The sequence below is a fragment of the Ornithorhynchus anatinus genome, chromosome 3 (assembly GCF_004115215.2).
Source record: "Ornithorhynchus anatinus isolate Pmale09 chromosome 3, mOrnAna1.pri.v4, whole genome shotgun sequence".
NCBI classification, from domain to species: Eukaryota; Metazoa; Chordata; class Mammalia; order Monotremata; family Ornithorhynchidae; genus Ornithorhynchus; species Ornithorhynchus anatinus.
Genome location: NC_041730.1, coordinates 116,190,383 through 116,216,421, shown reverse-complemented (window position 1 = coordinate 116,216,421; position 26,039 = coordinate 116,190,383). Strand labels below are relative to the sequence as shown.

General features: G+C 45.2%; 1 protein-coding gene across 1 annotated transcript in view; it reads right to left on the bottom strand.

Moving 5' to 3' along the window:
• Positions 1-8,257: 8,257 nt before the first annotated feature.
• The window catches only part of POLR3A (RNA polymerase III subunit A), a 52,342-nt gene continuing 34,560 nt past the window's right edge, over positions 8,258-26,039 (bottom strand). The window contains exons 22-31 of the mRNA XM_029060182.2: positions 23,095-23,181; positions 22,924-23,006; positions 20,602-20,772; positions 19,156-19,249; positions 18,450-18,542; positions 17,535-17,699; positions 17,134-17,298; positions 16,240-16,371; positions 14,704-14,836; positions 8,258-11,080 (exon numbers count right to left, since the gene is read on the bottom strand). Coding sequence (XP_028916015.1) covers positions 10,932-11,080; positions 14,704-14,836; positions 16,240-16,371; positions 17,134-17,298; positions 17,535-17,699; positions 18,450-18,542; positions 19,156-19,249; positions 20,602-20,772; positions 22,924-23,006; positions 23,095-23,181 — 1,272 coding nt within the window. The 3' untranslated portion in view covers positions 8,258-10,931. The remainder of the gene's footprint in view (positions 11,081-14,703; positions 14,837-16,239; positions 16,372-17,133; positions 17,299-17,534; positions 17,700-18,449; positions 18,543-19,155; positions 19,250-20,601; positions 20,773-22,923; positions 23,007-23,094; positions 23,182-26,039) is intronic.

Genomic DNA, 26,039 nt, shown 5'->3' with positions numbered 1-26,039 from the left:
GTCTCTGAGCCAAGCCTGGACCAATGAGGTCACTGCCGAAGGGGTCGATCACTGCTGCCACTGTTCCAAGACAGAGGCTTCACTGTCCTCTCTTCTACCCGTACGCAAACGCTCAATAACGGTCACTGGCCCGGGGCATAGATCCTGTAAGTCACCGTCAGGAGATGGGGGGAGTTGGGTCGGCAGTTCAGATTTCTTTCTCTCTTTTTTTGAAAAAAATTACCCCAAGAGCTGTGGAGTAGGGGAGAGTGATGGTCCCGATGGTCCATTCATTCGATAAATACGACTGAATGAATGAATTCCACAGAAATCTTCGGCCCCTCTAGATCGGGGCTCCAAGATGCCTCTGAGATCACTAGCTCAACCCTCCGTCGGTTTTGATTAGAAAAGCACCGGAAAAAGCATGGCTCAGCGGAAAGAGCATGGGCTTGGGAGTCCGTGGTCGTGGGTTCTAATCCCTCAATTTATCTAATTTAATCTTATCTCATCACTTAACTTCTCTGTGCCTCAGTTCCCTCATCTGTAAAATGGGAATTAAGTCTGTGAGGCCCACGTGGGACAACATGATTAGCTTTTATCTACCCAAGTGCTTAGAACACTGCTTGGCACATAGTAAGTGCTTAACAGATACCATGATTATTATTATTTTTACCTGATCTAGGCTGGGATGAGCGCGATTCAGGTACCATGAGAAGTCCTCCGGAGAAATGCTGAGAAGGTTTAGGTGAGACCATAAATAGGTCATCTCTATTTAGCACCCATTCACTGTTCCATTCCTTCTACCTACCCCCTCTCCCTTCTCTATCATCTCTGCATTTGGATCCGTACCCTTTAAGCCGTCATAGTCACCCAACCCTCATCCCCCCAGCACTTAGGTGCTGGGTCCATAATTTATTTTAATATCTGTGTCCTCCTCTTAGATTGTAAGCTCCAAGGGGGCAGGAAAGTGTCTATCAATTCTGTTTTATCGTACTCTCCCAAGCGCTTAGTACAGGGTTCTCTGGACACCCAAGCTCTCAGTAAATACATTTGTTGTTTAATTTGGGGTCTTTTGAGCTAATTAATCAGTCAATGATATTTATTGAGTTCTTACTGTATATAGACCACCGTACTAAGAATTTGGGAGAGTACGACAGAATCGGTAGACACTTTCCCTGCCTACAATGAGAAGCGGCATGGCCTAGTGGGTAGAGCATGGGATTGGGAGTAAGCAGGATCTGGGTTCTAATCCCAGCTCCAGCCACTTGTCTGTGTGCGATCTTGGGCAAGTCACTTCACTTCTCTGTGCCTCAGTTACCTCATCTGTAAAAATGGGGATTACTACTGTGAGCCCCATGCAAGACATGGACTGTGTCCAAATTAATCAGCACTTAGTACATTGCCTGGTACATAGTAAGAATTTAACAAATACTATAAAAAATGAGCTGTCAGTCTACAGAGGGAGAAAGGCATTAATATAAAGAATTATTTAGGTTTCTGCAGCCTTGATCACCTTTCTCATTCTCCCAGTGAGCTCTAACACCTGATGTTGGTTGGGGACTTCTAGCTTCTACATCTCTGGCTATCATGTCAGGTAGCCCAATTAATCCCCTAGCATATTGTGGGAATGACTTCCCCCCAAGCATTCCTCTATCTTCTTCTGGATTTGTCTGTCAGACTGCATGTTTTCACTTCATGTTTTGGCTTGAAAGTTCTAGGAGAATTAGGGAATGTTTTTCTGACAAAGCAGAGGGACACAGTGAGGAAAATACTACAACACTTTTTCCTTAACTTATGGTTTCACAAGTACACAACACTCCCGTCATAGCTGAACTGGGAGCATTTCTTTTTTATCTGTCCACTTCCGCTTGTTACTTTTAGTTGGAACATTCTTCTAAGTATATCTCAGTTCATGTGCTTTTGTCACCTTGAGAGCAAAGCCTGGGCCTCATACTTGCATATAGTTGAGAGACGATCACTCTCCCCACCTTCAAAGCCTTCTTGAAGGCACATCTCCTCTAACAGCCTTCCCTGACTAAGCTCTCAATTCCCCTTCTCCTTTCTGCATCGCCCTTGCCTTTGAATTTGTTCCCTTTATTCACCCCTCCCTCAGCCCCACAGCTCTTATGTATGTATCTGTATCTTATTTATTTTGATTAATGTCTCTCTCCCCCTCTAGACCGTAAGCACATTATGGGGAGGGAACCGACTCTGTTATATTGTACTCTCCCAAGAACTTGTAAGTAATCACTCGATAACTATGATTGATTGATTGATTGATGTAACCTGAGCAACTGGTTTTGTGCTCCGCAAGCTTAGGTGCTCAATAAATGCTTTTGCCGCTGCTGACAGTCCTTACCTGGACTGTTGATTACCTATAATTCATAGAAATTTGGCTTCATTAGTTTAGATCCTTTCGGCTTAATACTGACAATTTTTAAATTAGCACAAAGGCCTACCTTTGGCCTTATTAAATTATGTTCCTTCCTTGCCCCGGGATCATTCATAAAATTTCCTGGCAGTTGTTACTCATTACATTTGAGAAATGGGCCTCCGCCGATGAAGGAAAAAATGGAGGTTTGTGGAGTTTTTGCCTGATTACTCAGATAATTTACTTGGCTCATAAAGACTCGCCCAGAGAGAACAGTTGTCTCAGGTTTCTATACTTCTTCAAGTTAGAACTAGCAAGAACTTGCTTCACGTAACAAGCACAGGCAACACCTCAAAGGGAAGAAGCACAAAATGGGTTTAGCCGCCCCATGGTTCCTCTGTGTTCCTTCCAAATGGCAGGACCCTTAATCGTTTGGGGAACCCTTCTCAGTTTGCTCCCTCGCCCCTCCCAAGTTCAATCGCACTGGCTGTGGTACCGTCTCTCTATTTATCCTCCAAGCACCTGGTAATGATTTCCTCGGGATTTCCAAGGGTCTCTATGGTGACTCTTTATGCTTCGGTCACCATAGCAACGGTGCAGGTTTCCATGGTGATTTTACAGGCCCTTAAATAAATCACACCGAGAGAGGCTACACTAAAGAAGACGGACAATCGGGAGTCCGGTTAGACAACTGTTGCGAAGAGCGCGAGACGGGCAGTGGCAGTTTAACCCTCAGTGCGGCCACACGGATGTACGGAAGAGTCTTTTTGAGGAAAAATGAAGACCCAGGAAATTTGGGAAAATGAATTACCTCCAGCCGAAAGAGAAGGGCTCCAACAAGAAAGATATCGCATGACAAGTAATTTCTCTAGCCCATTCTAAGAACAGGGAGGCCCAGTGACCTAGTGGAAAGAACACAGGACCGAGAATCAGGAGACAAGCTTCAATCCTAGCTCTGCCACATTTTTGCTTATAGTATCTGTTAAGCGCTTACTATGTGCCAGGCACTGTACTAAGCACTGGGGTAGACACAAGCTGTTCATGTTGGACACTGTCCATGTCCCACATGGGGCTCGTAGTCTTCCACTTTGCCGGTTAAATGACCTTGGGCAAATCACTTTCCTTCTCTGTGCCTTAGCTTCCTTAAGTATAGAATGGCAATAAAATATCACTTCTCCCTCCCTCTCAGACAGTGTGTCCCAAGTGGGAGTGTGACTCCGCTTGATTTATCTTGTATCTACCCCAGTGCTCTTTAGCTGTTAAGCACCTAATAGATACCATTAATATAAGGATGTGAAGTGCTTTATATATTCAGGCAAGTCCAGGTTGCTGAGAATTGCAAATTGACCTCTCAAGATGACCGACTAGAGATTGCCATGGCAGAGCATTCTCTTCCAGGTGAGTTCTGTATTCCAAAGAAACTGAGTTAAAAAAACAACAAACAAAACATGTTGCATTCTTTAAAAGCCTCATTAAGCAGAAAGAGGACCTTTAAGGAAAACTTGAGTCAAGGAAAGCAGACAAAAAAAAAGTCAGAGATTAAGAGATCAACATATTGCTAAACCCGTGTCTCTACATGAGAGGAAAAGCTCACCGCATTACACCGCAGCTCCGAGTTGACTTAGGGGCTGCAGTGCGTCATACAAGGAAGAAATATGTTTCTGGTTTTAGAAGGTGCAGTATTTGTGTTAACTCACATCTCTCCTTCTCCCTGCACTATAGCTGACTGCAGATTGGCTTGAAACAATCTTTTTGTTTCTATCTTCTTGTCCTATAAGTCCTCCATTTTTCTTCCGAAAGAAAAAAAAAATCCCATAAAGAGAAACTCATAAACGAATATGGCTATTAGAAATTACCACATGCATCACTGTGACGATATGAAAATAAACCAAATATGGAAACAAAACCCCAAGATTACCTCTGATACTGAATCACAAGGAAAACATTTACACTGCCTCCTAAAAAGCTTTATAAAGCAATGGGCTGCAATCAAAACCAAATAAACTTTAAATCTCCTGGCACAGCGAGATAGTAAAAGAGTAAAGCCCTAATAAAGGATAATATTCAGGAAGACTATAAATCCCCTAATGGGTGAGATGAAATTGGACTGCAATAACTCAATTTCACCAAGGAGTCCCCAAGCTGTACAAAACAGTCTTTGATTTGCAACCTTTAAATGGCTCTTACATTTCTCAATTTAAACCCCAATTCAGTTTTACAACAGAGTGGGTTTGGACTTTATGACACTAGCTTCCTTGATGGCAGTATCGTCATATATTGGGTAGGGTGGTATACTTCACTGGTGAAAAGGTAAACCCATCCATTCCCACTCCCCAGTCGGTCAATGGTATTTCCCGAGTGTTTACTGGGTGTGAAGTGCTGTTCTAAATGCTTGGGAGAGTACCACAGAAGCAAGTTTTCCTGACCTCAGAGAGATTACAATTACAATCGAAACCCAGCCTTGCCCGATCCTAGTGGTTAGAGCACGGGCCTGGGAGTCAGAAGGACCTGGATTCTAGTCCTGACTCCGCCACTTGTCTGCTGTGTGACCTTGGACAAGTCACTTCACTTCTCTCTGCCTCGGTTACCTCATCTGTAGAATGGGGATTATTAATAATAATAATAATGTTGGTATTTAAGCGCTTACTATGTGCAGAGCACTGTTCTAAGTGCTAGGGTAGATACAGGGGAATCAGGTTGTCCCACATGATGCTCACAGTCTTAATCCCCACTTTACAGATGAGGTCACTGAGGCACAGAGAAGTGAAGTGAGTTGCCCACAGTCACCCAGCTGACAAGTGGCAGAGCCGGGATTCAAACCCATGACCTCTGACTCCCAAGCCCGGGCTCTTTCCACTGAGCCATGCTGGGATTAATGACTGAGCCCCATGTGGGGCGTGGACTTCATCTGCTCTCAATCACATTTGTTGAGGGTTTACTGTGTGTAAAGCACTGAACTACAGTATGACGACAGACACATTTCTGCCCACAACAAGCTCAGAGTCTAAAGGGGGAGACAGACGTTAATATATTTACATAAAAAATTACAGATACATTCAGATATATACATATGTGCTGTGGGGATAGAAGGGAGGATGAATGAAGGAGCAAGTAAGAGTGGCACAGAAGGGAGTGGGAGAAGAGGAGAGGAGGGCTTATTCAGGGAAGGCTTCTTGGAGGAGTGTGCCTTCAATAAGGTTTTCAAATGGGAGAGAGCAATTATCTGTCTGATATGAGGAGGAAGGGCACTCCAGGCCAGAGGCGGGATGTGGACGAGGGAGGTCGGCGGTGAGATAGAAGGGATGGAGGAACGGAGAGAAGGTTAGGATCAGCGGAGTGAAGTGTGCGGGCTGGGTCGTAGTAGGAGTGTAGCGAGGTGAGGTAGGACGACGCAAGGTGACGGAATGCATTAGAGCCAATGGTGACGAGTTTTCATTTGACACGGAGTTGGATGGGCAACCACTGGAGTTTCTTGAGGAATGGGGAATCATGGTCCGAACGTGTGCCTGGCATAGTAGGTGCTTAACGAATACCATAAAAAAGCCAGAACTCTCCTTAAGTCCTCCATCCTGTTTTCCCCTGGTCCTGTGCGCTGACAAGCTGACAAGCCTGGCTCCCTTAATCCTGGCCCCTGCCTTTCAGGGTCTGTCCTCTCCTCCCTCTCCCACCACTCTCCCCCACGGCTTAGTTCAGCGCTTGGCACCTAGAAAGCACTTAACAAATACCGTAACAATAATAATAATACATTTGTTTAAAGAAAGGAGACATGATTGTGCCTCACCACTATTGTACTCTCCCAAGCACTCAGCAGACACTGCTGCTGCTGCTGCTGCTGCTAATGAATTGCTGATCAACTCAAAAAAGTTTCACAAAGTGATCTAATCCATTACATTCCCTGTTCCAGGAGCTGCTGCCTCTGAGTGAAAATACAGTCTTAATACTCTCAATCTAAATGGCTGAGTAACATCATTTAACTCTTCCACCCCTTTTTCTTGCTCTTAATTCGTTTCAAAGCAAATAAACAAAATAATCTGAAAAATTCAAAGGTTCACCATTATATTACAGACTAGACTTTTCACTGGGCACTTGTAGGACACATACACTACTTCAAAGCCCCATTAGCAGAAATATCCAGCTTGCCCACCCTGGGTTCTCTTTTTGGCTCCGCCCTTGTCTATTGTTTGACCTTGGGCCAATCACTTAACTTCTCTGTGCCTCAGTTTCCTCATGTGGAAGATGGGGATCATTCATTCAATCGTACTTGTCAGCTGTGTGACCGTGGGCAAGTTGCTTCACTTCTCTGTGCCTCAGTTACCTCATCTGTAAAATGGGGATTAACTGTGAGCCTCATGTGGGACAACCTGATTACCCTGTATCTCCCCCAGCGCTTAGAACAGTGCTCTGCACTTAGTAAGCGCTTAACAAATACCAACGTTATTATTACTATTTATTGAGCACCGTGCAAAGAGCACAGGTCAGTTCTGGGCCCCTTTCTAGTCTCCATCTATACTCACTCCCTCAGAGAACTCATTCGCTCCCGTGGCTTCAACTATCAACTCGATGCAGATGACACCCGAATCTATATCTCCTCCCTCGTTCTCTCACTCCCTCCAGGTTAGCATTTCCTCTTGCCTTCAGGACGTCTCCACTTGGATGTCCTCCCGCCACCTCAAACTCAACATGTCCAAGGGAGAGCTCATCTTCCCTCCCAAACCCTGTCCTCTCCCTGACTTTCCCGTCACTGTGGACGGCACATCCACCCTTCCCATCTCACAAGTCCCTAACCTTGGTGTCATCCTTGCCTCCGCTCTCACCCCACACACGTCACCAAATCCTGTCGGCCTCACCTTCGCAACATTGTCAAGATCCGCCCTTTCCTCTCCATCCAAACTGCTACCCTGCTGGTACAAGCTCTCTCCTTATCCTGACTGGATTTCTGCATCAGTCTCCTTTCTGACCTCCCAACCTCCTGCCTCTCCCCACTTCAGTCCATACTTCACTCCGCTGCTTGGGTTATTTTCCTAAAGAAAAGTTCAGGGCACGTCACCCCGCATCCTCAATAATCTCATGGTTGCCTATCTACCTCCGTATCAAACAAAAACTCCTCACTACTGGCTTCAAAGCTCTCCATCCCCTTGCCCCCTCCTACCTCACCTCCCTTCTCTCCTACAACCCAGCCCACACACTCCACTCCTCTGCCGCTAACCTCCTCACGGTGCCTCGTTCTCGCCTGTCCCGCCCTCGACCTCGGCCCACGTCCTACCTCTGGCCTGGAATGCCCCCCCCCAACACAAATCCGCCATCACTCTTCTCCCCGTCGGCCCTACTTAAGGTGCACCTCCTCCAAGAGGCCTTCCCAGACTAAGCCCCCCTTTTCCTCAGCTCCCCCTCCCTTCTGCCTCACCTTGACTCGCTCTCTTAGCTCTTCGCCCCCTCTCCTCGCCCCACAGCACTTGTGTATAATTCTACTGATTTCTCTATTGAAGACTGTTTGATGCGTCTCTCCCCAAACCACCCCCAAGACTGTAAGCCCGTTGTGGGCAGGGATTCTCTCTCTTTATTGCTTTACTGTACAAGTGCTTAATACAGTGCTCCGCACACCGTAAGGGCTCAACAAATAAGATTGAATGAATGTACTAAGTGCTTGGGAGAGTACAATATAACAGTAAACAGACACATTCCCTGCCCACAATGAACTTACAGTCTGGAAGAGTCATCAATACCAGTTCTCTCTCCTGCTTAAACTGTGAGCTCCATGCGGGACAGGGACGGTCTCTCACTTAAACTTGTATCTACCCCAGAGCCTGGTACGCTGCCTGCCACAGAGTAAGCACTCAACAGATACTATTTGTATTACAATCTCTCTCTAGAGATCAGCTGAATACAGACTCAAACATGGCTGCTTCATTTATGGTGGAAAGTCTTTTTATTTACGTAATTAATGCAAGAATGTTGCACGCAATGATCCAGGTATTTACCAAACACTGAAAAATACGGTTGATTTTTGATCCCTCCGTTCGCCGTCTGTACGACTGCCCACCAGCTCTGCCTGGAGACATGGAGGCTTCCGCTGTAACTTATCAGGAGGCAGCAGTAACTTTGGAAGATCACACAGATGTGTCGTATTTTTAACGTAAACTTGAATCCGACCTTTATAAACAAAATTTCAACTCATGTGAGGAATCCCTATTCACCTCCGGGTCCACAGGTCTTGGGAAGAGTTTCAAGTTCCAAATCAGCTCTACTAGAAGCGGTTTGTGCAAAACTGATTTTTAAAGAAAATAACTTGTTGTAGTCACCTATTCTACTGCTGTGTGCAAAAGGCACAATCCATCTCTCCCAAGACTGCGACCGGCTATATCCAAACAGGTCTGTGTTGTCAGATACTCTCCTCAATTCTCAAACATTCTAGTCAAATGCTGAGTGAAAACATGTGTTATGGCAGGATTGGGCCTATCACAGATCAAAGACTCTGTACTATATGGTACCCCTCCCTCCCAGTTAAGACTACTCCAAGTTTAGAATTTCAACCTTGCCCTGAAGCCCCAATAAATATAAGCGTCTACAATTCTTTGCGCATTTTTCTGTGTTTTTCGCATTTTCTTATCCATACATAGGATCACACTTCTTGGCTTCAGTTGTCCCTTCATTCTGGCATTCAGTCGGATCGATCTGATTTATTCATCCCGGAAGACCACCCTGGGAAAGAAGAGGTGAGGGTGGTGGGAGGAGAGGAGGAAGGGGAAGAAATTACTATTGTTTAAGGTTTATTTCCTCTCATCCCTAAACCTTTATTCTAAAAAGGGATGCACTTTCCTTGCCCCTGGTTTTCAGTCTCCCATCTCAGGACCACAGTCCTTGATGAGTTCTGGGAAACGGAACTTTATTCTTTCCTGAAGTTCTGCATCCATTTCCCAGAACCCGACCTTCGGGAAAGCACAAAGGATGGGCTGCATTGAAGGTTCTCAGGGGGTGGTGGTGGTGAGGGGGGTTAGCGACTCCACGGCCATCACCATTTTCATTTCTTCCTCTGGCACTCTGCCAGTCTTAATGAGCAGTTCGGCACAAAGAGCACATTGTCTCCTGGAGCAAAATCCAGTCTTTTTTTTCTTGAAGACAAGCTACTTGGACTTTTTTTTTTCAAATTTTGCACAAAACCTCCTCCAAAGCCTCGGAAAACCCAAGAGCAATTACAGAGCTACTGTGAAGAAATCCTTGCAGATGATTAATAAGGTCTTCCTCTGCTGCTTAATCTTTACAGAGATCTGACACACACGCTTCCTGCTCCAGCTGTAGATTTTACACCCTCCTACTGTATGAGCTCTCCAGGTTCAGCCCTTCTCTGTGATTCTCCCGAGATTCATTCATTTCTCTCTTTCCCGTCCCCTCTCCTTCTGCAGGGCCTCCGCCGCCCAGCCAGTTGCCAGTGGTTGAGGTGAAGACTGAGTTGCGGTCACTCCGAGGACAGTGAGCGGGCCCCGTCTAGTTCTGCCACTTCCACGGCCGGTCTGGGTTTCTTCCAACTCCTGAAGCTAAAACCTACCGTGGCCACTGCCCCAACAGCTGCCGGACGGGTCGCCCGCCTATTTTCGGCCAGAGTTGGGGGGACCCGAAGACCCACAATTAAAAGTCAACATTCAACTCCCCCGCCTACTTAGACTGCGAGCTCCATGTGGGACACGGACTGCATCTCCACCGACCCCAGCGCTTAGAACAGTGCTTGACGCACAGTAAGCGCTTAATGAAAAAAGAAAAAAAGAAAGAAAAAAACCCCCTTGAATCGTAGAAGTTAAGTGGAGGTGGAGACTGAGTGCAATGAAGTTGGACACTCTCAGGAGCTGGGCAGAGCGAATCTCAGCAAGTTCTTGGGCTTCACCCCAGTTCTAGGTTTGAATTCGAATCCTAGGCGGCGATTTTGCTTGACCAGTTTTTTCAGAGTAATTTCAATATTGGTTTTTACAGAGTTCTTGCTGCTTAAAAAGAAGAGTAAATAATTTTTTTTTTCTTTAACATGAGAACATCACACTGGGAAATTTCAACAAAGGGTGAAACAAAAAACTTGAACTTCTTCCTTGTTTGTATTATATTTGGTACACAGCTAGGCGCTATCTGGAGACAAAAAATAGAAGTCTAATTCCCACTTGCCATAGTGCTAAGGCGTCAAGATGAAATTATAATAGTGGGCTTGATGCAACTGGAAAATGGCAAAAAAAAAGATGTCAAATATAGACCAGTGAACTAACAAGGATGAATAAATCAGAACCAGCCAGAGATAGGTTGGGAAATAGTTATTAACTTATTCACACAGAAATGGTCTCCAACAGGAAACTATGCACTTTCAGGCAGTACCACAGTCTGCTGTGACAACATGGATAATGAGAGAAAGTCTTCCATCTTTCCCAACTGAAAAGCTTCGAGCTGAATTCAATTCTTGAACAGGTGCTCCTCTCCACCGCCCACATTTGAATCCGCTTTATTTTCCAAAGTCAGTGGCAACAAACTATGGATGGCTAATTTGGGTTTGGCCCCGGGGCCGGGACGTCGGATTAAGTCCGCGGTCTATCCGGTCCTCTGGTGGATGCTACGTGACAATGGGGATGTGGAACTCGCTTGTATCGAAGACCAAGGGCCTCTCGGGAGGGTTGGGATCCCGGTCAGCTTTGTGGAGCAGCTTGAAGAGTCCGGTCCCAATGTTCATCGGGATACCCATGATTATGCACTCAGACACACCTGAAACACAACCGAAACGCTATTAGAATCTTGCACCTTGGCCCAGGTCGGAGAAAATCCCAACTAGGCTTGCCCGATGATGGACTTGACCCTCCGTTTTACACTCAACTCAAAGTGAAAACTTGATAAAGCAGCCAAGGAAAAAGAAAAAAAAGCCAGACATGGTGAACATTTCTTTCAATATTAGTCCTGTTGTTTCTTGAGGACTTACTATTCGTCAAAGTGCCGTGGGGGGGCTGAGGGAAAAAAAATAAAATAATCAGATCTGAGTTAGTCCTTGTCCCTGCTGGGGCTCACAGACAACCAATGATATTGATTGAGCACGTACTGTGTGCAAAACACTGTTCTGAGCACTTGGGAGGGTACACCATAACACAGTTGGTAGAGCTGTTCCCTTCCCCCAAAGAGAGAGACATTAAAATGGATTTTGGACATGTACTTGAGTACTGAGAATTTTGAGAAATAGATACTGTTGTCTCGGTAATCTCTTTGGTCTGTTACATAACTGTTTTCTAGTCACTCATAACTATGGTGCCTTCTGCCCTTTCTGACCCTGCCATCAGATTGTAAACTTGAAGGCAGGGATCATGTCTTTTCCTTCTTTTTTTTGTGCCCCACATATCTCTAGTATGTGAGCCACTCTGGAGTCAGTAAGCGCTCAGTAACTACCACTAATTCTACTGAAAGACGGCATGGCTCGCGGAAGGGGCACGGACCCGGGAGTCCGACGACCCAGTTCCTAATCCCAACTCTGCCACTAGCTTACTGTGTGACTTCGGGTAAAGTCAAACTCTCCCCGGGCCTCAATTTCATCATCCATAGACTGGGGCTAATACCTGCCCTCTCTAACTCTTGGATTATAAACCCTGAGAAGGACATAGTCCGTGTCTCATCTGAGTCGGTCGATCAAATGGTATTTGAGTGTCAGTGCCTGGCGCGGCACTCGGCGTACAGTCAGCATTTAATAAACACCACTGCGGTTAATCTGGCAGTGCTGTTTGCTTTACCAGGCTGGTACCATCACCTTCCGGATGGGGGGAAAAATAAAAAGGGACGATTTAACAGACGTATCTTCAGCTCTTTCACTTCAAAAAGTTCTTGCTACCAATCTGTGGGCCGCTGAAAGCCCTGTTCTTAGTCCGGCTGCAGAGTATATGCCAAAGAGGATTCTCTTTCTAGATCTGGGAACCCTGAGAACTGGCCCCAGGTCTTGGGTGGCTGATTTAGGAGAAGTGCCACCTAGTTGCAGCCAAATCACCCGCCTGCCGGAGACTGAATCCGTTTTGCTCTCGCATCTGTGCTAAGTCAAACGGCAGCAACGGGGACTGCCAGAGGGAGGGAAAAAAAGAAAAAAGAAATCCGTATGGGTCCCTCTTCTGAGATCATTAAACTTAGTCAGCAAGAACATTGAGCAAACACTTTCAAAAGGGATTGAGTTTGCCACAGAATGTTTTCTTTGACTGAAACCACAGAATAAAGTAAACATCCAGAGGTCAGCTCATGGACTTTGGACCAATTGGTGCCCAGGTCTTACCTACTGAAGAAAAAGGCAATAAAAACTCGGGACGTGCCCCAGTGGTAGTTTTGTCTCTGCCGGGATTACTAGAACACGCCTGCCCCTGGGGCAGTTCAGAAATGCAACTGAAATTAGAAACTCAGGTATTTGGGAGAAGGGAGAGGGGAGGAGAAAAGGGAAGGAGGGAATCAACTCTGGAACAACTCAATGTGGCCAGGGAATGTGTCTACCAAGCACTTAGTACAGGGCTCTGCACACAGTAAGTGTTCGATAAACATGACCGACTGATTGAAATAGCTGGGCATTGCACTTAGCATAGGCTTCCCCTCGGGTGGCTTTAGGTAGGGCCTGAAAGACTCGGGACCTGAAAGTGGGAATCAAGAAGTACAGGAATTCAAAAACGGGGACATAAATTCGCCTAACGGAGCAGAAGCCTGTGGAGAGAAAAGCCGGTGGTGCTCTAGGAAAAAAAAGGAATAGGAGAGACAGTTTTCTGCCTTTGCCCACTTTTCTCCCCCTTCTAATTTCATCACCAACGGCATTTACTGATCGCTTCCTATGAGCAGAGCACTATGCTAAATGCTCAATACCACAGAGTTGATTCCCTGACCACAAGTCTAGAGGGGGAGACAGACATTAAGATAAATTTATACTGCGCAATTTATCATTCCAGTGGACCAAAACTGCGGCACCAATAATATGCTCTGTGTTTGAAGGAGTGAGGTCCGGACAAATGAAACGCAGAGAAGCGACTTCTCCGGTAGCTTTTCCATCCTTCCTTCCCTGGCTACGGTTTCTTTAAGAGTGGTGCTGACATCTGCTGCTTCCTTGTGGTCACTGTTTCTCCCGGGTCACAAGCAGAAGTGATGTGGTCCAGGAGTCAGTCAATCCATCGATCAACCAATGGTACTTTGTGCAGAATACCGTCCTAAGTGACAGGGAGCTCCTGATGGGTAGGGGATGTGCCTGCTAATTCCGCTGTACTGTACTTTCCCAAGTGCTTAGTGCTCTGCACATTGTAAGCGCTCAATCGATACCATTGACTGATTGGGAGAATAGAATACAGTTGGTAGACACGACCATCCCTGTCCTCAAGGAGTTAATTGTGGTACTTGTTAAGTTTTTACTATGTGTCAAGCACTCTACTACACACTGGCGATGGAACAACTACTTTTAAGGAAACTCACATTTGAAACATAAAAAGAAAATGTATTTGAAAGGCTAGGATCAGGGTGGGGCATTTATAGATTCTTAGGTTTCTGGCTCTGCCCTATCGGACTATGAGACAGAGCAAAATCTTAAATCACTCTGCCTCAGTTGTATCATCTGCAGAGTGCAAGGGGGGTGGGATTGTTTCGTTATTTTAGGGAACAGCAATTTAAAAAAGGGATAAATAATGGTAACGGTGGTATTTGTTAAGCATGTACAATGTGCCAAGCAAGCATTGTTCTAAGTGTTAGGATAGATAGGAGATAATCAGGTCAGACATAGTCTCTGTCCCACACGGAGCTTACTGTTTAACTAGGAGGGAGAACAGGTATTGAATCCCCATTTTACAGGTGAGGAAACTGAAGCCCAGAGAAGTTAAGTGATTTACCCAAGATCACACAGCGGGCAAGTGGCAGAGCTGGGATTAGAACCCATATCCTCCGATACCCCGGCTCCTGTACTTTCCACTGGGCCACACTGCTTCTCGGTGGTGTCATGTGAAAGAGAATGGCTTTTACTAAAGTTAAGCCAGTGCTGGGGACTAGTTCAAACAGCCTTATGAAAATAGAGCCATTACCACAGGTCAGTGTTTCATTAAAATTCCTATTTGTCCTCGTGCATCAAATTCCTTGATTGCTGTTAAGTGACGGCAGGCCCATCTATGCTGTTTTCTACAGCTCAACACCCCTACAAGGGCAGAGGAAGAAGACATATCCCGTCGTGCTTTCTGGAACTAAGAGTTCCAATTTTAAGAATTGCAGTTGCAACTTCAAAAAAAAAAAATCTCCTTTTTAAGTTTTGCGAAGCACCTGAAAAATTGGCTACTCCTTTCCTAAGTGACTTACCTGCTGCGTAACTGCTACGGGTGCATTGCTACAACCTGTCCATGGATACTTACCACACACTGAATCCTTCTGCCCAAAGTAGGCAGCATCAAAGAGATGGTCCGCAGTCTTTTCAAAGGATGCCAGCATCAATACACTTTCCTTCATTTTGGCCAGGCCAAACCTAGTAATGCCCAGCACTTCACCCTGAGTCAAAGGTCAAAAAGATACAAATTCAATCAGAGCTCCAGAGCTATGACTCTGCTTCCAAAACAAACAAAAACAACAACAACAGCAAAAAAAACCCCAACACAACCATTGCCCCACTCACACAAAAGAGCAATTTGAATACATTTAAGCACCAGCAAAGAGCAACACGGAACTAAATCCATCATCTGATTGAGAAAATGATGCCTGTTTCCTAAAATAATTTCTTTGAGCAGTTAAAACCTGGAAGTGCACACCTTCTATCTTAATAGGTAATAAGCCATTCCATGCAGACGTGGTTATTTTCTAGACTTGGCTGTGATACATTATCCATAATGAAGAAGCAGCGTGCCTCAGTGGAAAGAGCACGGGCTTGGGAGACAGAGGTGGTGGGTTCTAATCCCAGCTCTGCCACTTGCCAGCTGTGTGACTGGACAAGACACTTAGCTTCTCTGTGCCTCAGTTACCTCATCAGTAAAATGGGGATGAAGACTGTGAGCCCCACGTGGGACAACCTGATCACTTTGTATCCCCCAGTGCTTAGAACAGTGCTTTGCACATAGTAAGCGCTTAACAAATGCCATTATTATTATTATTATAATGACTGTAGTTACCCAGGTTTTGGAAGGCTACAAGATTTGGAAAAGCCACTTTAGGAAAGCTTTGTCAAGAGAAGCAACAAGGCCTAGTGGACAGAGCATGAGCCGGGAGTCAAAAAACCTGGGTTCTAATCCCGGTTCCAACACTTGTCTGCTGCGTGACGCTGGTCAAGTCACTTCACTTTTCCTTGCCTCAGTTTTCTCAACTGCAAAATGGAGATTAAGACTGTGAGCCCCACGTGGGACATGGACAGTGTCCAATCCCATTATTTTATACCAACCGCAGTGATTATGTGCCTGGCACATAATAAGAACTTAACAAATGCCATAAAAACAACAACACACACACACACACACACAAAAGAAACACCCCACATCACACTATGGTTTTAATAATATTTGTTAAGCACTTATTATGTGCCAACCACTGTACTTAAGCACTGGGGTAGATACAAGATAATCATGTTGGATACAGTCCCTAGTTCCTCACTGGACTCACAGTCTAAGGAGGGAGAACAGGTATTTTACCCCCCCTTTTAAAGATGAAGTAACAGAAGCACTGAGAAGTTAAATGATTTGCCTAAGGACACACAACAGGCAGATGGCAAAGCCGGGATTAAAATTAAGTCCTATGACTCGAGGCCTGTGCTCTTTCTACTAAGCCACACCGCTTCTCAGTTTCCCAGCCCCAGTTTGGCTGCTGCCATATCACAAACAAAGCCAAAGACAATTCCAACTGCTGAAACCCCCAAATTTAATCAAGTCTTCCATGTAAGCAATGGGAAGGAATTCCTACATACACACCTTATAGGTCATCAGATCGGAGAGCAGCATAACGTGCCTTCTGTCGATGCTCATGCCATGATTGACCATTGTGTACTGGATTTCATTGATGATAGTTGTGCGGGCAGCTTCAATGCCCAGCGTTTTCTCCACCTGAGAAAACATCAAGGATGAACCTCCTCACTGTGCCTGTCTCGCCGTCGACCCCTGGCCCACGTCCTATCTCTGGTCTGGAATGCCCTCCCTCCTCACAACCAGCAAACAATCACACCTGGAATGCCCTCCCTCCTCATATCTGCCAAACTATCACATTTTCCCCCTTCAAAGCTCTACTGAAGGCTCGCCTCTTCCGGGAGGCCTTCCCAGCTTAAGCCCCCCTTTCCCTCTGCTTCCCCTCCCCATGGCCCCGAGTCCCTCCCTGCCCCACAGCATTTGTGTGCATATGTACATATTTCTAATTCTATTTATTTATAATAATGTGTATATACCTGTAATTCTATTTTTTTATATTGATGCTACTGATGCCTGTTTACTTGTTTTGATGGTTGTCTCCCCACTTCTAGACTGTGAGCCCGTCGTGGGCAAGGATTGTCTCTATTTGTTGCTGAATTGTACTTTCCAAGCGCTTAGTACAGTGCTCTGCACATATTAAGCACTCCATAAATACGACTGAATGAATGAACGAACACTGGCACTTTCCCCTTTCCCTTCATTTGAATATCCAGCCTCTCTCACGGGTTTCAGGCTACAATAGGCTGGTTTTCCTTGGTAAAGAAACGGCTAGTGACGAGCAATTCCCGGACCGTGGGTTCTTCTGCTTTTGCAAGTGAGCAAGAAACCGCAGAAGGATCGAGATGGGAAGAAGGGAAAATCCTCCCTAACTGACAATAAGTTTCACTGGTAGGACGGCTATACCTCATAAGTGTTATTGGAAGTGGTTTTAGTGCCCTTGACTCCGTGAGTGGCCATGACGGCCCGTAGATTGTCCCCTTCCACCAGAAGCTTGTATTTCTCCTTTCCGCTCTGCTCGTCGATGTGAATGACTGCTCTCGACACCTCAGGGATACCTTGCACCACCACCTGAGTTCCAAAAAGAAAATGCTTTGAGATCTGGTGGGTAGGGATCGGTGTCTGCTCTCCCAAGCGCTTAGGAAAGTGCTCTGCATACAGTAAGCGCTCAATAAATCTGACGGATGGACCTTTTCAGGCCCGTTCACGCCCCGCTTATGATCCGAGCCCTCCCTAAGGTGACGTACCAGGCCCCACCCTTGGGCTGGACATAGGGGACCAAGGCAGGAAGCAGGCAGCGGTCTTACCTTTGGCAGGTCCTCTTTGAGAAACTGCAAGACGTAGTACATGGAGCTCTTGCTGTTCTCTCGTGGGGTGACGCAGAGCACGGCCTCCCCGTGAACGGCGACATCCCCGGGCTTCACCCGCAGCTTGGACATGCAGATGGAGTATCGGACCGTCTCGGCATTCACCTGCAGCGTCGGGCACAAGCATTTCTGAGTCTCAGCACGTGATCCGTTTGTTTCACCCGTGGCAAGAGAAGTGGCTTCAGGCTGGGAAACCCTAGTTATAAGCACTGGGCTAGTTTAACTACCTCAAATTATCCATATTGTAATGGGAGAAAAAAGAGAGTCCAGATAAATGAAATCTAAGAACTATTTTTAGAAGGTCATCAGAGAAGGTCACACGTGACCTAGTGGACAGAGAAAAGGCCTGGGAGTCATAAGAACCTGGGTTTAGTCCTGGCTCTGCCAACTGTCTGACAGTGACCTTGGGCAAGTCACTTCACTTCTCTGTGCCTCAGTTACTTCATCTCTAAAATGGGGATTAACATTGTGAGCCCCATGTGGGACACGGAGTGTGTCCAAACTGATTACCTTGTATCTACCCCAGTGCTTAGAACAGTACGTGGCACCTAGTAAGAGCTTAAAAAATATTTTTTAAAAAAACAAGCAAAAAACCAAAGCCTACCTTTAGCTAACATTTTCTACTTTCCCCGTCCAGTTTTTTTAACCTCTCATATTTTACTTCCAGTAATAATAATTGAATTTTCTAGATGCTTAATATCTGTTAAACTTTGAACTAAGCGCTGCGATAGATACAGGATAATTACGCCGGACAAGGTCCCTGTTTCACATGGGGCTCATTATCCAGTCCTAAGTATCATCACGCTGAAGCCGTTTCTCAGTTATGCAGTCTAAGTTTTATAATGAATAACTTACTTCTAGCCTCAGAAGCCTAATCCGCTCCAGGGACAGCTTGACGAGAATAAAACAATCGTCGGGAAGAAATACTTCTTCAATGTATTCGGAAATCTACAAATCCAAAAAATCCAAAAAGTGAATCGATCAGTCTTTTCAATCAGTGGAATATGTTGAGTACTTCTTGTGAACGAGGGAGAGTATAACAGAGTACGTGGACACGATCCCTCCGCTCAAGAATCTTAAAATCTTGAAGAGGAGGCAGACGTTAAAATAAGTTACAGGTAGGGAATGGGAATGAGAATAAGGAGATGTACGTTAGTGTTAGAAGGGAAAATGAGGGAGGTGCTAAGGGCTTAGGGGATGTAGATTCAAGTGCGTAAGGGATACAGTGGGATGAAAGAATACGGCGGGGAGATGAGCGATTAGTCAGAGAAGGCTTCCTGAAGGAGATGTGATTTTAGTAAGGCTTTGAAGATGGGGAGACTGGTGATCTATCATATGAAAAGGAGGGAATTCCAGTAGCCTTTTTTGCTCTGACAGATAAAGATATCTGTAAGATACCCTGCCCGAATTTCACACTTTATATTTAGGCTACATATTAAAGGGAAAGTTACAGAGCAGCATTCGTAACCTGGCTTTCAAAATCCCACTGTCACTCGTTCTGCTAATCCAGAATTCAGTTCTGGACTTAATTTTATTAACTACCAACAAGAAGTTTTCTTACCTCTCCTAAGAGGGTTTTCTCAATGCGACCTTTCACAAGACGGGCAAAATCGGAATCGTCGTCTGAGTCCAATTGTGCTGTGATAATAGGAGTGCTATGTGGAAGAAAGGAGATAGAATACATCGGAACGAAGAACTGTCTATTGCTTAGTAACAACAGCTTTGTTCCACACCTCCTATATTTTGCGGAGGGTTGCTAGTGTGATGCAGTTTATTCGAGGACAAGATGTTCCTGACTAACTTTTGCACCCATCTTCAGAGTCCAAGATTCATCGCCCATATTCTTCACTGTCGGGTGTTAATCAGAGGAAGTTAGGAGTAACGTGAGGCGGGTTTCATTTACATTGGCCTAACTCCAAGGCTTTCAGAGCGAGTCCTTTCATCCTGTGATCCTTTTCTTATTTGCATTTTTTCGGGACCGCCAGGTCGACCTGGACCCCGACATTCATTCACTCAATCATTCAACCTTAGCCCCACAGAACCAACCTCCGGCCCAGTTAAAGGAGGCAGCAGAGCCTAGAGGTAAGAGTCTGGACTGGAAATCAGGGGACCTGGGTTTGAGGGCAAAGCGTGGCTCTGCTCTGCCACTTGTCTGGCGTGTGATCTTGGGCAAGTCGCTCAAGCTTTCTGTGCTTTAGTTTCCTCATTCCTCATCAGCGCACCCACTCCTCCTTTGGAGATAACTCAGTCACTCTCACAGCTTCAACTACCATCTCTAGGTGGTGATTCCCAAATCTATACTTCCAGTCCTGACCTCTCTCCTTTCCTGGAGCCTCACATTTTCCCCTACCTTGATGACATCTCTGCCTGGATGGCCTGACACCTCAAACAGTTCAAAACAGAACACCTCACCTTCCCACTCAAACCCTGTTCCCTGGAATCCCCATCACCGTAGACGATACCACTACGTGGCTCAGTGGAAAGAGCCCGGGCGTGGGAGTCAGAGGTCGTGGGTTCGAATCCCGGCTCTGCCGCTTGTCAGCTGTGTGAATGTGGGCAAGTCACTTAGCTTCTCTGTGCCTCAGTTACCTCATCTGTAAAATGGGGTTTAACTGTGAGCCTCATGTGGGACAACCTGATTACCCTGTATCTACCCCAGCGCTTAGAACAGTGCTCTGCACATAGTAAGCGCTTAACAAATACCAACAAATACCAACACTATCCTCCCTATCTCACAAGCCCATAACCTTAGTGTTGTCCTCGACTCATCTCTCGTTCACCTCACACATTCAACCTGCCACCAAATCCTGTCAGTTCCACCTTTGCAACGTGGCTACAATCCTCCCTTTCCTCTCCATCCTAACTGCTACTTTGCTGATCCAAGAATTTATCCTTTCCCAACCTGACTACTGCATCTGCCTGTCTTTCTCACTTAACTCTTCTGATTCTTTTTCTACAAAAAGGGGGAAGGAAAAAAAAAAACCATCAAAACCTCAAGATACAATACCTGATGGCTTTGGACGCGTTAATGATTTCTTTGATCCTGGGCACGCCGAGAGTGATGTTCATGGAGGCCACGCCTGCAAAATGGAATGTCTTGAGGGTCATCTGTGTGCCCGGCTCTCCAATGCTCTGAGCACAGAGAGCACCCACCGCAGACCCTGGTTCCATCTGGGCCCTAGGGCGGGGAAAACAAAAAAAAGAAAACGTGGACAAAAATGCATTAAAGTTGAAGGTGCATTTCACACAGAATAATGGGGAATTTGGGGCATTGGCACAGATTACCAATAGGTAGCTCCTTCCTAAAAGAGCCTTAAGAATAGGATATACACCCAATTGGGATACATTAGGTGTGCTCCAATCTGGAAGGGCTCTACGGCCCCTGGAGTTCAATTCCAGGCATGAGATTTTATGAAGTTTCACTCAGGAAATAAACTTGTCTAGTGTAGCTCATCAAATCAGACTTGACACGTTTAATTCACAGCCTATAGATAAAAAAAAGTGTTAGTCGCACACGAGATCAGCCTTAGAGTACTATGTATTATGAAACGTGTGAATTTAAATAATCTCAGCAGAGAAGGGCCATCCAATTATTTAGATATGATTTTTTCAACTCCTGTGAGCGCCAGTGATTAAACCTAATCCTATCAAAAGACCAAAATCATCTATGTAGAAAATAAGTGAAGGAAAATACGGGGGAAGATGCCAATATTGGAATTCAGGTATGAGCCAATTCCAGTAGATCTGTAGACCAGTAGCAAACGCAGCAATGTAACCAAAGCAGGAGCGTGACCTAGTGGAAACAGCACAGGTCTGGGAGTCAGAGGACCTGGAGTCTCATTCTGGCTCTACCACTTGTCTGCTGTGTGACCTTGGGCAAGCCACTTCACTTCTCTGTGCCTCAGTTACCTCATCGGTAAAATGGGGATTAAAACTGTAGCCATATGTGGGACGTGGACTATGTCCAACCTGGTTATCTTGTATCTACTCCAGCGCCTGGCACATAGTTAGTGCTTAGCAACTACAATTAAAAAAAACAACAAGAGAAGCAGCGTAGCTCAGTGGAAAGAGCCCAGGCTTGGGAGTCAGAGGCTGTGGGTTCTAATCCCTGTTCTGCCGCTTGTCAACTGTGTCACCTTGGGCAAGTCACTTCACTTCTCTGGGCCTCCGTTACCTCAACTGTACAATGGACATTAAGACTGTGAGCCCCACGTGAGACAACCTGATCATCTTGTATCCTCCCCAGGGCTTAGAATAGTGCTTTGCACATAGTAAGCGCTTAACAAATGCCATCATCATCATCATTAAACCAAAAAACTAAAAAGAGACCCAGGCTATCACTGTGTGTAAAGTGTGTGTAGTGTATAAAGTCTTACAAATGAGGAAGAATTACTAAAGACCTTTATTGAACTCAATGCAATGTCAAATTCAACAGATACTAGACCATCCTAATTCTCCTAGACTTCTCAGCTGTGATTGATGCTGTGGACACCCCCTTTTCCTGGAAATATCTAACCTTGGCTCAGTGGAAAGAGCCCAGGTTTGGGAGTCAGAGGTCATGGGTTCTAATCCCGACTCCGCCACTTGTCAGCTGTGTAACTTTGGGCAAGTCACTTAACTTCTCTGGGCCTCAGTGACCTCATCGGTAAAATGGGGACGAAGACTGTGAGCCCCACATGGGACAACCTGATCACCTTGTATCCCCCCAAGCACTTTGCAAAGTACTGTTCTCATAGTAAGCGTTTAACAAATCCTATCATCCTCATCCTTCACTGATGCTGTCCTCTCCTGGTTCTCCTATCCCTTTAGCCGCTCCTCCTCAGTGTCTTCTGTCAGCTACTCCTCTGCCTCCCACCCTTTAAGTGTGAGGATTCCTCAAGGTTTGGACCTGGATCTCCTTCAATTCTCCATTTATACCAACTCTCTTAAAGATCACATTAGTTCCCCCAGCTTCGTCTTATTAAAAGCACATCTCTTCTCAGAGATTATTCCCCAAATAAGCCCTCACTTCTTCTTCTCCCATTCCCTTCTGTGTTGCCCTTGGACTAGGATTTGCACTCTTTACTCACCCCAAGCCCCACAGCTTAGTACACTGCTTAACAGATGCCACAATTATTCATTCTTATTATTACCGCTTTGTTGTATTGCATTCTCCCAAGCAACTAGTACAGTGCTCTGCACACGGTAAACTTTCATCAATAAATACCGTACACTGATATAAACTGTTTTGAGAGGTTCTCAATGTATTTCTCGCCCACGGCAAGATTTGCAAACGGCACCACACAAAAAAATGATTTCTGATTTATTCAGGAGATATACTTTCACCTACCTCATGTACTTATCCCTACAAGTCTCCAGAAATTTCTCTAGCTGAGTTGGGGTAATCCGGTCCAACTGGTACAAAACTCGTGGCTGAAAAAGGAAAAAGTTAGGGATGTCATGAGGCTGCAGGCTTTGATCCAGACTGTTGCCACTATACGTTCTTTTCAAAGGATGTTACCTCTGTTGTGCCGTTGTCATTGATGCCGTACTTATCTCTGGTTTTTTTGATTTTTTCAGAAACAACTTTGATAAATTTTTTAATTTCCTGAAATGGATGAAAAAACATTAAAAACCCATTTTAAATGTATAACTGCGGATATGTCAGGATCAAATTTCCCACCTAAATTAGGAGATGACTGATTCCTGGAATGCATTTTAATTCATCTACACCATATGCCATTTCATTACATGTCTAAGGAGGGACCTAATATAAAAAGCAGCGTCGCTCAGTGGAAAGAGCCCGCGCTTGGGAGTCAGAGGTCATGGGTTCGTATCCCGGCTCTGCCACTCGTCAGCTGTGTTACTGTGGGCAAATGTCCCCGATTAGACTGTAAGCCTGTCAAAGGGCAGGGACTGTCTCTATCTGTTACCGATTTGTACATTCCAAGCGCTTTGTACAGTGCTCTGCACATAGTAAGCGCTCAATAAATATTACTGAATGAATGAATGAATAAAATGGGATGAAGACTGTGAGCCCCACGTGGGACAACCTGATTACTCTGTATCTCCCCCTGCGCTTAGAACAGTGCTCTGCACATAGTAAGCGCTTAACAGATACCAACATTATTATTATTATTACTATTAAAAACACAACCCCATTACAAAGTGTCACATTCTGGAAGAACAGTGTTATGCAAGCACTCGACGACTATCACGTGCCAACCCATCTTTTCGGTAACAATTACGTCCTGCACGGTACTGTTTGTGAGATGAGGGATCTGGTACTCGTTCAAGGATTTTGAATGTCAATTTACCATCTTATTACAACTTTCATAATTGCCATTAATGCATGACAGCATAAGCTGCTCATACTTCTCATCCAAATACTATTTTCTGAACAGGTTGGGGAGACACACCAGGGTAAAACACATCTGCCTCCTTCCACCCTGTTCCCTCAGCAGACAGGGATGCTGGCAGGGTTCATTAATCAGTCAAATCATTCAGTGGGATTTAATCGAGCTCTTACGGTGTGCAGAGCACTGTACTAAGAGCTTGGGAAAGTATAATACAACAGAGTCGGGAGATGCGATCCCTGCCCACAGGAGCTTACAGTCTATAGGAGGAGGCGGATATTAAAGTTGATTAGAAAAGGGAAATAGAATATTAAAATTCAAAAATTCACAGATAGAGCAGACATCTAGCCAGAATCTTTACTGCATAGATACAACTGCCCCATCTGTTCATCTTATTCTAATTTTAAGAACATTTTGAAAGAGCTTCTGTAAGAATCAGTGCACTATATGGACCCATTCTATTAGTTATAGAATGGATTATCTGGATTAGTTATCAGGGGCAGGCTGTATTGCAGCATTACAGGATAAAAGAAGGCTTCCTATCACTTCATCTTCTATTTTCAACACACAAAATGCATCAGCCTATTTCAAAGAAATATAGTATTCTTTATTTCCAGTGGGGAGGAAGGGATTTCTCTATTCCTCCATCCCCTTCCCCTACTAAACAAAACACTAAAACAACCCAACAGCCATGAAGGAGAGCGTAAAGGCTCTTGCCAAGTTAGCATAAAAAGCCAGCCACCAAACATTAGCACACTTAACATCTAATGGTAACATGATTTATTTTTTTAAAAGTTAAACCTGCTAAAGTCAGAAGCACCAAATGGATCGATTTTTCTAGATGGAGGGAAATAAATGGGAGGACTTTCTGATAAATTAAAACTAAATACTTTCCTTTGATAAATGTCTGAATTTCAGACAGTGCCCGTGATAGCAAAGGCCATTTTAAGACAGTGCCAGTAAAGTTGGTCAGGGTGGCCCAGTATTCAAACCAAGTTTCCAAAACAATGGCCTGCAAATTCCAAACTCTCAACCAGGACAATTCATGGAGTAAACAGAGCACATCTGCTGCAGCACTGATCACGTGCCTGGCCCACGAGGCTACCCTTTCAAATTGATCCGTCAATCATATTTACTGAGCACTTACTCTGAGAGGAGCACTGCACTAAGTCCTTGGGAGAGTACAATGCAACAAAAATGGTAGACATGATCCCTACACCCTCAAGGCCCCTACTGTCTAGTTGGGGGAGACAGACGTGAAGATAAATTACACATCGGGGAAGCAGCAGAGTATAAGGAGATGTACGAGATTAAGAAAGCACGGTCTAGTGGATAGAGCTCGGCCTGGGAGTCAGAAGGTCATGGGTTCTATTCCGGGCTCTGCCACATGTCTGCGGTGAGACCTTGGGCAAGTCACTTTACTTCCCTGTGCCACAGCAACCTCATCTGGAAAGTGGGTTTTGAGATGATGAGCCCCTCGAGGGACAGGGACCGTGTCCAACCCGATTTACTTGTATCCACCTAGAGCTTAATAAAGTGCCTGGCACATAGTAAACACTTAACCAATACCACAGTTATTATCATTATGATTGTTACTATTACATAAGTGCTGAGGTGCTGGGGACGTGCTTCCATTTATGTTCCCGTCTTCTTTTGCCTCCTGGAGAATTTAATGTGTCACATATGAATTTCACGTGAGCAGAAAACTGGCCACAAAGACTGACCTGGCTTGGGTAAGGCACTGGGATGGTCCAATACCAATTCAAACATCTTTTCGCTTAAACCAGTGAAGCTGCATTGCCTCAAAATTACTTTACTGAGGGGCTATGCCTTTCAGGGTACTGAAGAGAAGAACCTGATCTACCCATCAGGAGGGAACTATCCTCTAGGTATGTATCATGAGGTACCATCACAACAGTGTTGCTTTTATCGACAGACCCAACATTTTAAAATTAGGAGTTTGCTTCCCTAAACCAGAATTAAGGGATAATAAAGCCAGAAGACAACCACAACGAGTTTGCCATGCCAACAGATACCCTGCCCTTATTTTGAAGTTCAAATGCACGAACCCACCCGTGGCTACCCGTTCCACTGGCCCCCACAGCTAAGA